General features: G+C 37.1%; 1 protein-coding gene across 1 annotated transcript; it reads right to left on the bottom strand.

Annotated features, from left to right (window-relative positions):
- Positions 1-80: 80 nt before the first annotated feature.
- On the bottom strand, positions 81-17,692 carry LOC146514157 (alanine--glyoxylate aminotransferase 2, mitochondrial-like). The gene is made up of 14 exons (XM_085168385.1): positions 17,516-17,692; positions 16,864-16,952; positions 16,505-16,695; positions 14,237-14,360; positions 14,056-14,150; positions 12,701-12,794; positions 11,934-12,027; positions 11,298-11,398; positions 10,987-11,079; positions 9,683-9,815; positions 8,827-8,915; positions 8,573-8,722; positions 1,411-1,509; positions 81-676 (listed from the first exon to the last, which is right to left on the bottom strand). The coding sequence occupies exons 1-14, from the start codon at positions 17,610-17,612 to the stop codon at positions 575-577; spliced, it is 1,551 nt and encodes a 516-aa protein (XP_085024511.1). The 5' UTR covers positions 17,613-17,692; the 3' UTR covers positions 81-574.
- Positions 17,693-18,768: the final 1,076 nt, after the last annotated feature.

Here is an 18,768-nt window from a genome sequence, read left to right as displayed (position 1 = left end):
TAATGCTCCTCACAGTGATTCAGTGAACATTAACAGTTATTTCACTTGTATGCTTGCAATGAAAACAGCTGGACACTATGTTAGTGTTTCCAGAATATCACGTTTTATTGGTCTGTGGAAATAGGATTTTATCCATTTATTTACACTGATAACAAGATAATAAATCCACTGTCAGAAGAAAACATCTACATCCCTAGTAAGATGATTAAGTATAACTTGCTGAATAACCAGATTTGGTTTTGGTTTCTAGCTTTCATTATTACTGTGGTATCATAAGTAATAAGCAAAGCATCGCTCTATAAATGATCATACACAGTTATCAGTTCTAAAAGAGCAAAATGAACTAAAAGTTAGTTATCAATTTTATCAGTGAGGCCGTTTAAGTCTTTGTTATAACAAAATCGTTAAACATAATTAGAAAATGTCATCTTCTTAATCACAAAGGTATAAACAGAGGTAATGATGTTATTAAGATTAATACGGAGACTTTTACTATTTATATTGAAAAAAGGTCATCTCTGGCTGACCAGGTTCTCTTTAACACGGAGCAATCCGTCTGACCTTTCCCGGGCTTTCATCTTTTTTCCATGTAGTTGCGGACAGACTTGTCAAAGACTGCCATGAAGAAATCAACATCTTCCTTTGTGATGCACATGGGTGGTTTGATGCGGAAGGTCTTAAAGAGTGATAAAAGCAGAACAACAGAGATTATGTAGCATCAGTGATTTAGACTGTTAACAGGAAAACACAAGACTTTATCACTCATCCACTCATAATAATGTTATAGGTTTGGGACAGTAGACACTGCTGTATTGAATTATCCATCATTTGGGGGGTGGGGGGCATACAGAAAAGAAAAAAATACTTAGAAATTGTCCCAATACTTTAGATATAAAAATACATTTTAGGTGAACCAAACGGCTTATACACAGCAATTTCTCTTTTTCAGTTAACATCAAGTTAAGAAGTGAGTCCTGTAGGGTTCTGGACTATTAAAACATCATGATTTTTTCTCCTTTATGAAAATAATCAGTGTTCTGCTACCACAAAAATACCTGCAGCATGTTGTTTTCTAAAGCCATAAATAGAAGAACTAAATAGCAGTGTTGACATCACAATGTCTCACTAATGCATGAAGAGGAGAGCTGGAGGCACAATTACAGACAGAGAAATGAAGAATTCCAAAACCAACATTTTCTGTAATTAAATGTATCATCAAAGTGAGCCACTGCTCAGACGTCTATTTTAGATCCAAGGTAAAAAAGAAAAAAGAAAGTAAGCAAAATGACAAGTGTGCTTGAATTGTAGAAAACGACTAGGTTTGTGCTGCAGACACAGCACGTATTGGTGCCACACTGCAGTCTAGCACATACATGAGTATACAGAAGGTTAGAGGGTGAGTGAAATTACCTGTCCATATATTGCTCCTTTCCCAATCAGGACTCCCATGTCCTTGACATCCTCAAAAATCTCAGCCATTGCCTCAGGGGGTAGCGGATCTCGGCTGGCCTACACATAATAGACAAAACGATGTGGGTGGATGTTTTGGTAAGCACAGTAATTTATCCAGCTCAATTACCATGATAATTTTACCAAATGGCTAGTCCTGAGTCACTTTAAACATAGAAGGAGAAATAAATATTTGCCTGAAAAAAATGGTGCATCACTGATAAATTCTATGAGATGTGGTGTGTGACAGTATACGTCATACGTAACATTATTTATTCTTTAAAATAAGGACAGAAAACATTGTTCTTTATAGCCCTAATCCGTAATCTTAAACACTAAACATAGTATATGTATGTGTACCACCCAGTGTAAAATTTATGTCACATCTGTCCTATATTAACAGTATTAGTACTTGCCAAAAATCTTTTTTTTAAACGTTTCTGTAAAAGTTAATCCACCAGTATGTGCAAGCGCTTTAACCAAAATGATATTTTTAATGTTAACATATAATAAATGTTTTTATCCACCAATTTTCAATTTTACAGCTTTATTAAAAAAAGAGAAAAAATAATCAAGAAAATAATTATTTTTTGATTAAGATGCCAAATTACAGTTATTTACTTGGATTCCTGAGCAAAAAAGTAGTTTTTAGTGGTCGGATGTTATGCTTGATTAATTTCTCACTGCCAGTGTGCCAAAATGGTAAACCGCTGAGAACTCGCTGAAAAGGAAAGCGTCTGTATGAAATCACTCCGTGATGCTGCATGGTCTTTGAGACAAGTAGGGCAAGACATAAAGTGTTCTCACAGAGCGGTCAAGTGTGCTTTGGAGGCAGAAAACAAAATCAGAAAACAAAAGCTGACTGAAGCAGATGTCAGACATCTCAAGGTTTTAATTACTAGAGATAGAAAGAAGACCACTGCTGATCTTCAGACAGAGATGAGCTTCTAAATCAGAGTCTGAGACGCACTCCAGTATGACCACAAGCAAAGGACTCAATGAATAAGGCTTAAAGGGAAGAATAGCTGTTAAGAAGACCTTATTCAGACTTGCAAACATCTCAGAACACCTCAGAATTGCCAGGAAGCATGAACACTGTACTGCAAATGACTGGAAGAAGGAAGTCTAGACACAGAAATCTAAGTTTGAACTTTTTGGTCAACACCAAAAAGTTGCAGGTAGGTGAGGACTGGTGATTCGTTGTAGACAACAGAGGAATGAACAGAACATGAGATGGCTGACTGACTAGACAACTGAAAGACTGGCTGAATGACTGAATGGCTGACTGAGCTGAAAGCACACACGGCAACCACAATATCACAAGACACTGAACTTAAATATACAGGCTGAATGATTAGTGATTAGAGACCGGTGAGTGAACAGCTGAGCTTAATCTGACTAATGACACATGGAAGTAACTGGAACAGCAAAACAGGAAATGAGAACGTGTGACAAAACAAACTGAACATGAACAAACTGAGAACACTGGGTGAACTACCCAGGAACACTGACATTAGTGAACCATAAACAAGGTCTACCTCAACATCCCAGAATCCCTTCTGGACTGAAACCGACTTGTTGTGGGTTTATATACCAACAAAAAAATTATCCCAAACATCCACCAAAGCTGTGCAAAGACTCTTTGACAAAGAAACAAGAAAAAGGAAGTACTCGAACTGATGGAGTGGCCAAATCAAGGCCTACAATGGACTCAAAGATAGACTCTACAAAAGTTTCATTTACAGCAGGTCTCTCGGACTAGTTAGAAATGATCTGAAAGTCAATATCAAAAGAGCCTGTCAAAGTGCACCAAGTACTTAAAAACAAGCCAGCAAGAATGCAAGCTGTTCAATGCCTAAGGGGGCATTAAGTCTTTTGGTTATTATACGTGAGTAAGTACTATGTAGTTGTTTGTTGAATAACTAATATAATTTTTAGTTTTAAGCAAGTTTTTTGTGTGACAGATTTGTAAAATATTTGTATTTCCTTGATTCTACACTGTTACAAAAAACATCTTAAAAAAACGGTAATATTCCGGCAGCTGGGGCGCCAAAATACTACCGTAAAATAACAGAAAATAACTTCCTCATAAAAATACGGTTATTTTCAGTAAAACAATACAGTTTGTTGTGCTAATTTTACATGGGATCTTGCCTTTTCAAGTGATTGTAAACATTAAATTACGAACATGTTAATGTGATTAAACAATGAAATTATCTATAAATAGGAAAAAAAACAAATCTTAAAAAAAACAGTAATATTCCGGCAGCTGGGGCACCAAAATACTACCGTAAAATAACAGAAAATAACTTTCTCATGAAAATGACTGTATTTTCAGTAATGAAAATAGAGTTTGTAGCGCTAATTTTACATTGGGAACATTTTAATGTGATCAAACAATGAAATTACCTATAAACAAGGTCAATGAATGTGGCAATATGAATCATAATACGTAAATGTACAGAAATATACAGTTAACAGTTGGTTTAAATAATAATGGATTGCATGCCCTGGGACAGACTGACAGAGACGAGGCTGCCATATTGCACCAGGCGGTAGGTGAAGAGTCTTGACCACGGACACAATACCGAGAGTGTCCGAGCCGGGGCTCGAACCGAATCTGATCACAAGGCCAACTGCCAACTCTTGAGCCACGATTGCCCTAAATAGCAATGATAATAATACTTATGTGATGTAACACAAGCTTATAGGAATCATGTTATATACTTTGTATATGTTATATGTTTTTTTGGTTTTTATTCCAATTAATTATATTTTCACTTGTTACCTCTGAATTATTGAATCAGACCTAGATGACATGAAATTTTCAGCAAAATTATAATTCAATTACTCCTTTAATTATTGATTGTTCTCATTAATTTTCGATCATTTTATATATTTTTCCATAGTATTACATTTGGATTTAACAGATCATTCTCTCACATAACAGACAAATATTTGTGAAATTATGATGCATTTCTGAATGTATTTTTACAATCTAAATATGCATATGTACATATAAAATATTTAAAAAACAAGTAAATTGTGTTTTACTAAATTTACAGTGATGTTATGTTATTTTACCTTTGACATGTAAAATCACAGTCTACCTATGTAAATTTAATGATATTCTAGAAAGACAGTACAAAACTGTAAAATATACCGTAAGATACTTTGACATTACTATTTTTTGGAACAGTGTAGGGTGGTCTAATAATCACAGTATATGGTATAAGACAAGAATGTTGAAATAAATTTAACATGTGTCTGTCTGTCTCTGTGGTTGTATGGTCTACCTGTTGTGTCAAGTGAGTCTTGTATCCCCATTCAGTCATGTCTCTGCATTTCTTCACCGTTTCCCTGTGTCAAGTTTGTATGTCTTAAGTTTGGGTGTCTGTCTCATGTTGTTTCCTGTTTTGCTTTAATAGTCCTTCATCTTGTGTGTGTGATGTTCCGCATTGCTTCCCTTGGATTGTTAGTGGATTCTGTTCACCACATTTCCACTCTGCCCTTACCTCATGTGTCTAATTAAGTCTTCAGTTTTCTTTAGTTTCTGATGGCAACCTCCCCTCTAGCTGTGTTCTGCATGTCCAGTATTTCCTATTCAGGGTACTAGTCTCTGAATAATTAAGTTTCCTGTATTCTGTTTCTCGTAAGTCTAACAATAAAGCTGCCTTTAAGTTTAGTCCAGTTTCTGAGTCCTACATTTGGGTCCTAACCCGGCCTGCTTCACACAACAGCTCATGACAACATGTACCAAAGTAAGGACACAAATGTCTATGACAAACCTTCTGAAAGAGCATACAGACAGGAATTCTTTTCAGCTTTCAAATGGAGTGAGTGAATGGATTTGAATTCATTTGTTTAACCTTGAATTATGTATGTTGAGAAGACAGACACTCTGAGTGACTAAATATGGTTCACAACCTGCAGCCATGTTGCAAAAGAAAAAATATTTAACTAGATGGTTGGTACACAGATAATAAATAAATAAATGAATAAAGATGGGAGCAAAAAATAATTAAATAAATAAAAAATTCACTGACTATGTTTTTATATTTGGGATCTTCTGATTCAGAATGAAAAGTTCACCCACTTCGTTTCTCATTACACTTTTTCTCCTAATGTTTATTCGTGTGGTTCATTCCAGAAACTGTGACTCCGTTTCTCAAAACTCCAAACACAAACAAAGAGTTTGCTGCTTTTGTCAAAACCCCACACATCTCTTGCGAAATAAAAACAGTGCTCAAAAAAACAAAACATGTCCTCTCTTCTCAAAACGGGTTCCTTCCACAAAAACAATACACACAGATATTACCTGATGTCTTCTCGCAGACCATCATAGGGATAAATATAAAACAGTACCATCAAAAGTGCTCATATATGTTTTGGTTTGGTGAGGTCATGCTATGTATTCAAATGATTCTGAGCACCAATATCCCAAAAAAAAGAATAATAAAAAAAGTACCTATTTAATGTATATATTGAGCAAATTTACTAAATTCACCATGTATTGCAAGTACAATGAGAAACCCTACACAGATCCCAAACTGTAAGAAATATATGTGTATTACTGCAATACGTGTTTAGCTGAACTGACCAAAAAAAACTGCTGCTTCCTCACAGACCCCCTTTCACTCTTCCTCTTTGTTCTTCCTGTTTCAGATTCTTGCCTAACACTTGAAGAAATGACTCAAAGCCTCTTTTATACTCACACATGATTAAATTGTTCTTCCAGTTGAGTTTGCAAAGGTGCAGAAAGAGTTGAACCAATTTCTAAATCAGTGTGTTGCATTTTGAAGGCCAGTGTTCCTACAGGTGAAAGAGAGTGTGCTAAATGATGCACTTTGTGTTCAGAGATTTGCAAGAGTGTGATTTAGAATGACATCTGAGCAAAACAGGTGGGAATGTCAGAAGTAATATGTATGAGCTTTTTAACATGGCCTTCATAAATGGTAAGTAAAACAATACTATTACTGTATTTTATAAATGTGTATCATAGGATATTATAGGATATTCAATCTATTTTCTTCTGTACAGAATTATGGCTGTTTAAATACATGTTTTTTGTTTTGTTTCGTTTTGAAATTATGTATTAACTGGGCTTTTTCTCTGATTTGCATTCAGGATTAATAAAATCCTGATGCAATGCAAATGCAAAGAAAGGTTTAAATAATTACAAATGTTCTATTGCCCACCATTTTTTATACCTACAGGCCTGAGACAGAGCACGATGCGTGTGGAGAACCGGGCCCATCCGGAATAACACAGGCCAAACGGTGAGTATACTCATAAAGAAAAAAAGACGTGTATATTCTGTTTTGAAACGACACAGTGCGTATATAAAAAATAAAATTTTAACACATATCAATCTGTACCTCCTGAATGCAAATCCTGAATGCAAATCAGAGAAAAAGCCCAGTTAATACATAATTAAAAAAACAAAACAAAACCAAAAAACGTATTTAAACAGACGTAATTCTGTACACACCTTGTGCCTGTTAGAGGACTCCTTTGACCTATAAAATCGTGTGTTTCTGAAGAAACATATCCTGCGCCTGCTCCTAAAAATCAGGCTTTTGTTTTAGAAAAGAAAATAGAAAATCCTATAATATTCTATGATACACATTTCTAAAATACAGAAATAGTCTTGTTCTACGTACCATTTATGAAGGCCATGTTAAAAAGAACTCTGTTAGTCTTGCTGATCGGAAAAATGCTCTGCTCCGTAGCGTGTCCTGACACCGAAATGCTGCGACTCTGAAGCATTTAGGGTAATTTTATATGGGTGGGTGTTTCCAAAAACAATAGAGGGCTTCGCTGTGTCTCGGGGTCCCAACAATTAAATGATGCACCTGAGGGCTTTGACTTTGCTGAGCAATTTCAATCAATAAACCTTCGGTTGAAACAAATGTTGCTATCTACATGGGGGCAAAATAAAGAAGGGCACCACGACACTGCTAGCTAGTTCGAACAATAGAGGGGCGTAACTGCGGTGGTGGTGGTGGGGGGGCAAAAAAACGCATACATTACACTTGTGCTGATTAGAGACAGTGGTGTTGTTCTGAACTCCCAATCCTTTAAATTAAGTCATGGAAACAGCTGCTGATTACCTGCTGTTTGTTTTTTCTAGAAACCGTGGTGTTCGTCCTCCAATCCCGAAAGGCCAAAAACAGAATCGGAACTAACGAGCTGCTCACGATAGGGAGCCAAAATTACATTGCAGTCCAATTTCAATGCATATGCACATGACAAATAAAGGTCTATCTATCTATCAAAATGTATCACTTTCACACACTAAAATTCAATTTCCACATTACAGCCCTTTGACGCCACCTGCAAAGCACAAACGAACTGTGCTGGTGAGGAGAAACGCTGGTCAAAATAACACCATTAACGACAATACAACAGCAAGATATTTTCCAAGCAGCAATCACAAAATCTCTCAAAAACGAAGTCACTGAAATAGAAACGTCAGCTCCAGGGCAACAGTGAGCAGACTTTCTGCCACTGTATTGCAAGCTCCAGGAGCCTGAATGGCCTGTTGATTCCCCAGTGAGACAAAGCAAGGGGATTAATAATATTATTATTTTTAGCTAATACATGTACTCTTGCTGCTAGCAGTTTTACATGTTAAAAAACCTATAGGATGATTGAAAAGAAGGCACTGAGAACCAGGCAAAGCGTTACAACTGAAAACAATTTTATCCGAACAGCTGATACCCACCCACCTGTGTTCTTTGATGTGTGTGAACAACATTAACCTCTCTTGCTTGTATAGGCTGTAAAATGGGAAATAAGCTTCCTGCTTCCTCTCTTTTCTCACCCACTGCATGTACAGAGCTGCAAACACAACTCTGCTCTGGTCTGTCTGTGCATCATAATACATCTTTTAACAAGCAATTTTTTTCTGGCAGGAGAGTCTGTATTATTTCTTTTCTTTGTTTCTTTCTTTCAAATATTAAAGGAAAATAAAAAAGTGCATGCACTGCAGCCACAATACCATCAGACTGGCACACATGCTGCAGAAAACAGTTAACTGGGGCAATGCTGGCCAACGCCCCCAGGGAGGCACCATGCAAATATGTATTGTATAAACATATGAGCACAAGGGTCACAGCACCTTGTCTCGGACCATTTCCACACCGATCTGCAGGCCTTTTCCACGGACATCACCGATGATCTCATACTTGTCTCTGAGTTTCGCAAGCTCTGTCATCAGATAGGTGCCCACACGAAGGCTGTTCTGCTGGGTGTCGTCCTCTCTGATTGTCTGTTAAGGAAAAATGCAGGGTTTTTTTTTTCTGTATTTCAGTGTCGCTGCTGTCACTGTTATCTTGAACAGGCTTCATTTAGAAAAGGTTAAAGAATTCCTACATCAAGCACCGATGAAGCCACAGCACAAGCCAAAGGATTTCCCCCAAAGGTGTTGAAGTGAAGCCCCCTGGCAAAGGAGGCTGCAATTTCTAAAAAAACCAAACCAAAACAACAAAAAATGAAAAAACAAATTCAAACCTCCAGCGACTGCTCCGTTCAAATTACATCTCAAAATATAAGATATATAAAATACTTTTGTGAAAAATGAATTCATGTTGAAGTCTTTATCAACTTGATGCTAGGTCTTTTAGTATTGTTTAACACTAACAATACAAAATGGATGAAAATGGAAGTCTGATGGTACTTTTCAAGGTAGCACATCAGTCATACAGCTACTATATGGTAAACAAAGAGAGGCTCACATTGAGGCTCACAGCATTATTAGTCTCCCAGGGCTCCAGCAGCGTTGTGCTAATGGAACAAGTACTAGAAGCTTTTCTTCAAATCAATCTATGTCTTAGGTATTCAATGTGGAACTACTTTTTCCTCCTTGTCTCCTTTCCTCAATTTCTTGCTGAGAGCTTGGCTGAAGTGGTGAGTCACAACTGGAGAGTCGATTATTTCATTCACTCGCAATTTCAGTAAAAAAAAAAAGAAAATCTGGTCTGCTTGTTGCTTGAAAAGTATAAAATAATTAATAAATAAAAAAATAAGCTTTCGTGGAGTCCTTGTTTTTTTTTGATAATCTATAAATACATGTTAAATTGTTCAAAAAGCTCCATCACTACCTGGCAGAAAGAGACAGATGCTGTCTCGCCAGTTACATTTTGAAAATAATGTATAATGTAATTAAATTTATTTGTTTATGTTTCTTGAGTATACAAGCAGATCTCCAAACACTAGAGTATATTCTCACCTGGTGTTGTAACAACAGCTCCCATTGGGAATCCATTGCCAATGCCCTTTGCCATTGTAACCATATCAGGAATAACATCGTGGCCTTGGAAACCCCAAAAGTGGCTTCCTGTTCGTCCAAATCCAGTCTGGACCTGCCAGGTGAAAAACTGATGATTAAGTGATTTATTTATTTCTTTATTTATTCCCCTTTTTGGAGTACTACAGTAAAGGAAGCAAAAAAAGAAAAAAAAAACCTTAATTGTCCATAAGAATTTAATACCTATTTGGGGTGTTGTAGGAATCTCTAATTTAATCAAGATAATAAAACATTTCCCTTCAAACGCTGAGTCTCATTCACTAATACTAGCCTGCAGCACTATTGTCTTCCTTCCATATTCAGTGGTGATTCGAACAAAATACTGTCACAGACATACATTTTGGTGACTGTTATAGACGAGTGACATACTCTGAACATGACCCGTGAAACATTACAGTCATAGGGGGGTGAAGAATTGGGATTTATGATAAATCTTTTTTTTAAAACATCTGGATGTTAATAATTGATGCACGTGTGGCAATGTTCTTACACAGTTTCATTCAGACTGGCTCACCTGTCAGGGAGGAGATAAGGTACATACTGACATATGTACATACACATGCTACATTATCGTAAGATGTGCATAGAAATGGTCTTACGTACGTACAAACTAAGTGCACACACAAAATAATTTAAAATAATTTTACAACTGAAGAAACTGAAACAATAACGCCCACCTCTTCATTGAATTTCCTCAAGACTGAAGAAAAAAAATCCAGGGCTCAATATCGTGTATAAAATTTTTGGGATTTTTGGGCTTTTCTGTTTTGTGTGGTTGTTGTATTGAAAGAAGAATACTCAAAAGTTTTCCTATGAGAACAGGTTTTTCTAAACAAGGTTTATTAGAATAAATCCACCTACTCCTGCATTTGTGTGTAAAACTAGTATGTGTGGTTAAGGCACAGATGTGCAAACATACTGTTTATGCCCACTGACTTGGTAGCTTATGAGTGATTGGCAGTTACTTTCTTATTTTTTAATGCATTTAGGAATATTTTATAACAGTGCTTTACCATAAAGCACTTTATTTAAATGGAAATAACACAGCAGATTCAACACGTGTAGCAGCACATGTACCAATGTGCTTAATCTCCACTTTCTAATATGCTGTGGCAGGCTTAAAGATTTTTTTTAAGAGTTTAAAAAACAAACAAAAAACGGACCCAAACAAAACAATGTAGCTAAAAAATTTTAATTAGAAAACCTATTTAACATTTGCACTTAACCTCGTCAGCAACGCAGATTCCTCCTCGCTCTCTAACAAGTTTGTAGGCGTCCTTAAGGTAGTTTTTAGGATACGGCACAGCTCCTCCCACTCCCTGTATAAACACACACGTGCACGTCCCACTGTCACATCTTAATTAACACAAACACAGCGACCATTCTGAACAAGGTAAAACAACAAACATAGACAGTATATTAACAAAGGCCTGTTCTAAATGAAATCACAATCCATTCAGCGTAACAACGTGTTTAACCCCCCCCAAATAAAAGGAAATATTTAAAGAAACCCTAACCCTACAATTGAGTAAAGTACCTGAATCGGCTCTCCAAAGAAAGCAGCTATTCTGTTTGGGACACTTGTAGCAAATGTCTCTTTGAGTTGTGCAATGTACTGTTCATTTGCCATGCAGTGATCTGTGGAGGGGGAACAACACAAAAAACTTTCTTGTCAGTTTAGATGGTTGGCTGATTCAGATATTATTTTGCTGCGACAGATGTTTGGTTTGTGCAAAAATCCATGAAATTGTGCTGACAATGGGACCATTTTCAAGTGGTCTAGTAGAGACAGGTTATAATTAACATTCCTGAAAGTGGTAAAACATTAAAAGAAGTAAATACTCAACAGCTACCTCGTTTTCGGGGTTATAAGTAATCTGCCCTATTCTGTATTTTGAAAGAAGTGCATGTTTTTGATTCACAACTCAAAAGAAAAACAGAAAATTACAAAAATGAAAGTATATAATTTTGTTTAGATGCATGTGTCAATCAATAATGATCTAGGCAAAACAAAGGACCCCCCGCCCCCCCAAACAAACAGATCTCCTTTTTTGTCACCTGGATACAGACAGACTATTATAAAAAAATTAAAAACATCTCCCCCTTTTATTCTGTTTATTAGAACAGAACGGGTGCATTAGCACCTGAGCCACAAGTGCACATGTTTGTGTACCTTGGGCACAAGTGCACTCTCTGATGGTCTGAACGGGGGAGTCTCTGCAGTGGCTTCCTCCCCAAGGCCCTCTGAACACATCGGGACACATGGTCTGTTCATTGGACAGAAATCAGGTCTGCTTATTTCAGTTTAACAGCACAAATAAAGCATCACCAAACTTTACTGCTGCGAAAGCATCGGCCACCTTCAGCCCATTTCAGAATTATATTTAATTAAGTAGATATAAAATGTGCAAATGAATTAGTTTAAATAATGCAAACATATTCAGTGACAGACTAATACCTTCAATACATTTCAACCTTAAATGTGTCACTTTAAGCCAATTATTAACCAGATGCCACCTACAAGTTTACTTTGTTAACGTTTCTAAATCATGTTTATCTCGATTAAATGTTTTCTGCTAAAACTGGATTCATCCAGATGGACAACACCCAGTATCCATAGGGCACCAGGGATCAATGTAAAGTTTGCTTAGAGTTAAAAATTAAATTTTTTTGACTCACTGCCTTTGGAGCCATCAGTACTCAACCCAACTGAACAACAAGGAGATTTGCATATGAGGTAATATCTTTTTGCGAGTAATGTTTGATTAAAAGTTGAAAAGATTTTCAATAAATTAATGCCAGTGTTTTATTGCAGTTTTTTTCTTTAATTTGTCACTCTTGTTTATATGTGTCTTTATGCACTGAATGGGAAATATTCCAGTTTTCAGATACAACAAAGTTGTTTTTTTTTTTTTTTTGCTGTCTTCTTGCAGTACCTACATTTGTGGAGTCAAAACCACTGGCAACAGGGTATTTATATGCTGCATTGGAAGTGAGGCCAATGGTCTGTGGACTGCCACCATGATATGACCCTCTAGAAGACAAAAATACACATTACTGGCAACAATACCGCAATCCTCAACGTTGTTTTTCATGATTTACTTTAACTCTGTGCTTCTCTTTTCAGTGCCTCCAAACAGATAAAATAACATCAATTAATAGCAGAAAAAAGGACAATAGTAAAAACTGTAAAACAATAAAAGAAACAAAAACCTGAGGCCGGTAGTACGAAACAAGATTATAGGATTAGCAAAGCCGCTTCAACATTAGCAATTTCAATGTTACAAAGATGTGGCATCATGACAACTTATATTGCACGTCTAACTAGATCAACAAGTATAAAGTAACAAGTACTGCCAGTTCTCTGGAAAATAGCGGCAACATTGCTGAAGGTTGCCTTCGATCGCTCTGTGTGGCTACAAAAAGGTTTTTATAATAGTCGTAAGCCTTTGTTGTTTCCTTGGGAACTCCTGTGAGATATATGGCATCTGAAGCAGTCCTACTCCTGCATTTTTCTGTTGGCTGCAAACAATTTAAAATCATTTTTTAAGTCTTAAAGATCCTTGAATCAGGGCATCTCCCTGGTCAGTTTGTTTGGTATCCCCGTAACTCCATTGATAAGCGTGCAGACAGCGTGACTTGCTTAAGTTAAATCTGAGCATCAGAATCATAAGGAAACGTGACTTTTAACATGGCGTGGTTGTTGGTGCCAGATGGGCTGGTTTAAATATTTCAGAAACTGCTGATCTACTCTGCAGAAGAAAAAAGAAAATAACCAGTGAGCGGCAGTTCTCTGGGTGAAAATGCATCGTTGATGCCAGAGGTCAGTAACTCAAATAAACACTTATTGCAATCACGATATGCAGAAGGGCATAAAACACATTCATACAGCATTTATAATACTACACTACTTTCTAGTATAGCCACTCACACTTCTGCTCACTTTCTGCAGCTGCTGTGCTGACTTTAGTTTGCATTACATGTTTAACCTCTTTAATATTTCCAATCATGTCAGAGCTGCTACACTGTCAGTAGACCCATTCCTGTTTGTGATTGGTCATTTGCTGCAACACCACCCCCTTCATGCGAAACCCTGGGTCAATAACCACCTTCATGAGACTGATTAGGCTGATTATTCTGGGTATGTTGACCCTGCTTCGTAGTAAACAATGCCTATGAAGGTTAGTTAACAAAGTTACCAAAAATGAAACATTTCTACAGAATTTACATTTTTCTTTCATCAGGAGGTGAGTAGGATGCCTTTGTTATTCATAGAAAAAAAGAAAAATTTAGACCTTAAAGTAATTATATCGTAGTTGCCTGTGTGGAGACGAGCCATCAAAATTGCCAGGTCATTGGCTTCCGAGCCGCTGTTTGTCAGATATATCACCTGGACAAGGAACAGACCAGCACACTGTTTAATGACAGCCTCAGCCGATGATGACAGCTAATTCAATGAAAAACTCAATACCTTACCTTTAGCGGATCTGGGAAGTGGGAGGCTAGTTTTTCACAATACTCATGAAGCGTTGGATAAACATAGATGCTAGTTGTATGCCACAGCTTCTTCAGCTGCTGCTCTGCAGCTGCTGTTACTTTCCTGTGAACAAAGACGCCATTTCATTTCCTCTGTGATAATATAATATGATGATTTAGTAATTAGAAAAGTACTTCAGCAACTTCCAACAAGTACTTTGCTAAATATGTTAGATTTATTCATTCAGAGTGTTTGCCAAAGTCCTTGTACAGTACTAAGTGCAACATTTCACAGTAACCTTTCTCAACGTAGAACAATGGTTTCATAGTTTCTTTAGAGAATTCACAACCTAACTGGGCTTATAAAACTATAGCGTCTAATCTATAACTTTCATAGCTCACTTGTCTGAAGTGCGGTACATGTTGCTTGTTAGATGCAGACATTTCTGCAGGGATAAATCAGTAATTATTGATATTACCAGCTGCTGCTGTCTAATGCAACAGGTGTGTAATAAGATTAAAAATGTCTAGAAACAGCTGGAACCAACGAACTACCTTTGGCTTATGTTAGCATTTAAAAAAAATCTAATTTAAGGTGTTACTCATTAACAGATGTACAACAGTGAGGGAAAAAAATCAGGTGGAAAGGAGGTTGGGGACTTTACACAGGTTCTGTAATGGCATGAAGAATGTGGGGAGTTTTTTAGTGCTTTGTGATGTTTTATGGAGTAGATTTGGTGCTGACATGTGGAAAATAAGTGATGTTCTTATTGTGTCCAGCAGAAAATAAATTAGCTTAGGCAAAGAGAAACCAGGAGACAACCTCAACCGGCGGGCCATGGACTGGGAGTTGTTTGATACTGGGCCGTGAGAGTTGAGGCTCGGCTATTTTTTTAATCGTTTTTATCATTAACTCGGATTCCCTGGGTCTTTTCCCGTGTGTTATGAATAAATCTTGTTTTTTTCATACCGGTACTGGTTTCATTTAGTTGTATTTATCCGTGACACCTTAAAGGGCGGTCCGTGAAAATATTGTCAGACATAAAGCGGTCTGTGGTGCAAAAAGGTTGGGGACGACTGATGTAGGGCATTCTCTAAAACGACCAAACTACTCGGGATGCTAGACAGACAGAGGTCTTATAGGAGAGGCTTACAGAATTATTAGCCCCATATTTTGGTTAAGTATTTCCAGAGTATCTGTTAAATAGAGCAAGGGATTTTTAAGACAAACATCTTTGTTTTATTGTCGATGTTTACATTATTTTACTTTACACATAGAAACAAAATTATTTAACAAAAACCTAAACTATCAGTTTCCAAACTATTAGTCCCATGATGTTAATAGTCAAACATGTATCATATCTTCTTGGATAACAGTCTGCAGCAGATTTTGTTGTAGTTTTCAACAAATCTCCTGAGAAACCCCAGCCCATTCTTCTTTGACTAATCTCTCAGCCTCCTCTAGATTTTATGGTCAATAGTCAGTAACATTTACTTTGGTCCTCTTATGGTAGTTCTTCACCAGGAGCAACATCTGATTTGGGTTGTTGTTGTCGTGTTGAAAGACAAACAGCATAATACTCCCACCACCGTGCTTCACTGTGGGGATGGTGTCAGGATGCGTGTCCAGTTTGCATAATCTTTCTCCGGGTTCTCCTAGCGTACTTCAGCCTGCCTTAAAGGCATCTCTACTTGTAGTGATTGTCTTCTTTAAGATTTTATTCTTTAGGTCATTCACTCATGTCTCAGCAGTTGTTCTGGGGTCTTTAGGCACATCTCTCACTAGTTTTATTTCCAGAGTCTTTAAAACCTTTCAATCATGCCAGGTTTGTTCTGTACTGTGGGGCTTTTTCTATGAATTCCTTTATGATACTTCTCACTCCAGTTCTTGACACTTTGAAGATAACCTTGGCTGTAACTGGATTGTTGTAACTCTGAGCATTACAAAGTTAAAGCACATCATTGCACATTGGTCAGTTTTTCAGGGAGCTAAGAATTATGACTCTGATAAATATCTTTTTCTGAAATAATTATTTAATTCATTATTATTATTAAATAATGTATGCTTTCTTAAGAAAACGGGCATGTTTCAAAATGCTTTATTTAAAAAAAAACATGCTGTTATAATAGCACTGTATGCTGGGTGGAAAGTGGTGCATAAATGTTACAATAACCGACTCATGTCAGTGTCTCTACTTCATCCATCGGATGCCTGTGTTTGTTAAATACTTTTCCATGTGTAACACGGCAAACTGTAAAGGATCTTACGGGTGGCAGTGGCCCACACTGACAGTCGCCACACCAGCAAACAGATCCAGATATCGTCTCCCGTCCACATCCCACAGCCACTGCATGTACCCCTGGTGGATGAACACTGGCTTCTTATAATAAGTAACCTTCATGGTCATGGGGTGGCAGTTCTGTCTGCGGATCTCTATCATACGGTCTTTGGACATACCCTTGATAGAGACAAGTACACAAGATAAGGGTTGCAGAATGGGATGTTTATTTTTTTGTAACTGAGGTTTTTTACTCACTGGGCTGAAGTGCTCATTTATTCAACCAACTAAGTACTATTATTACTGAAGCGATTACATAATGCAAGGCCAAATGGAGTCTGCTCTTACCGTGTATTTTTCTGGACTGAAATTGCACGGGGGCATCTCTGGCACGTCTGTAGAGGGGGGCTTGAAGGCTGATTTCTGACATAATGCGCCTGTAAATTAATTGCAGTGTAAAAACAAAAGAAGAAGAAGGGAAGAACAGCTGGTTGACAACCATAGAGCTCTCTATTTTATCTGGCAGAGGATGATCAAAGCTTTGGCGTGACATTACAGTGACATCATGTCATGTTTCTGTTGACACAAATGCCAAATATTTAACACCCAATTACCAAATGTAATTTCTAATCATCAACAAAAAAAACCACACACATGAGGTTTAAACTGTGTTTGCCTTTGATGCTACTGGTTTCATTTCATTCACACTTTTGAACAATATTGAAGCCAGGATGGGACCACAATTAGATAACCTTTGACCTCACAGCACACTGATGTAATGCTGCCTGTTAGCTTGTTGTGAAACCTCTAGCAGACATCTACAATGGCATGGCTGTGACAGATCTTCAGATTGAGATATTATTAAAAGAAAAAATAATAATAATGGTTGAATCAATTAACTGAAATATGCTCCTCCTGCACTGTAGTAGCAACAAACCAAAAAGCTTAACACACTTATATAGTGAGGGTAAAAGTTGGAGCTGAAGCAGGGAGAACTCACCACTTGCCCGGTGGAAATAGGCCAAACTGGGCCTTGAGCAGGACCCTCGTGTTAAAGCAGCACAGCGTCCGCTTAGACTCGATATAGCTTTATACATGGTGAGCAGGCACTGGGGGGGTACACGACAAGTGCTCTTCTTCCACCGTGTTGACAGTCAAAAGGAGATAAGGCGGGTGCCCGTTTTTCTTTCTTAAAAAAAAAAAAAAGTGTTTGAAGTGGGCGGCGACGTCCCTCACGCGCGCTCACAACGTCATGGTTTGTGCGTTCCTGAACTTGTCCCGCTTAAGATGAGCAATTTACTGGAAAAAAACAGTAACCTCACAAAGTTATGCGCCAATGGAAGATACAGAATATAGTAAATCAGTATCAACAAAAAAGGCTTTTAACTGGTGTAAACTGGTTTTTAAACGAGTCGACAAAAGCGCAAACAAAAGAGAAGGGTATCCTTTGTTTTTTATTGTGTGAAAAGGATACATAATATAAAAATGTGTCATTACCTTATGTACTTTATGTGTTGTGTACTTTATTTGTGTCCATTTTTATTCACGAGTGAGCCAAAAAAAACCCAACCTCCCCCCCCCCCAAAAAAAAAAAAAAAAAAAAAAAATTAACCCGAAAAAATCAGAGGAACACCAATTAAAATGTCCAGATTTATTTTAAAGTACAAACAAATTGAAATGTTAAGATTTAAATAAATAGATAAATAAATAACACTTATTCACCATGTATATTTTGTCCTGCCTCTCTCTGCTCTCTTCTCCCTCCCTGCACCCAAAGCCTGGCAGAGGGCTGCCACTTCGGTCCACATGTGCTTGCTCATGGGTGGTTGTCTGATTTGTTTTCTCTTTAATATTGTGGGCTCTTTACCCTTGATGAGAATGTTCTTGTGATTTGGTGCTAGATGACCAATTAATCCTATTCAAGTGAATCAGAAACCGAGTGGATTGCATAAGTACATAATTCATTATCCTTTTTCTTGTTTGTGTTTTAAATTCATTTGTGTTGCTTATTTTGTCACGTTATTAATTTTATTAAAGTTCGAAAAAAAAATCGTTGATTATCCCACAGCCTTACTGATCACCACTGCATGTACAACAGCACAGAAGATCCTTAGTATGTATTTAGTAACTAAACAAAAATTAGATTTTACTTTTCTATGATTGAAATGTATGAAATTCTTTGATCTTTTCATATTTTACCAATTCAATGTAGTAATGCTTGGATCACCACACTGCAATAACATTTTGGTAAAT

The sequence above is a fragment of the Neolamprologus multifasciatus genome, chromosome 7, assembly GCF_963576455.1.
Source record: "Neolamprologus multifasciatus chromosome 7, fNeoMul1.2, whole genome shotgun sequence".
NCBI lineage: Eukaryota > Metazoa > Chordata > Actinopteri > Cichliformes > Cichlidae > Neolamprologus > Neolamprologus multifasciatus.
Note: the sequence above shows the minus strand (reverse complement) of the source record. Positions and strands in the feature narration are given on the sequence as shown.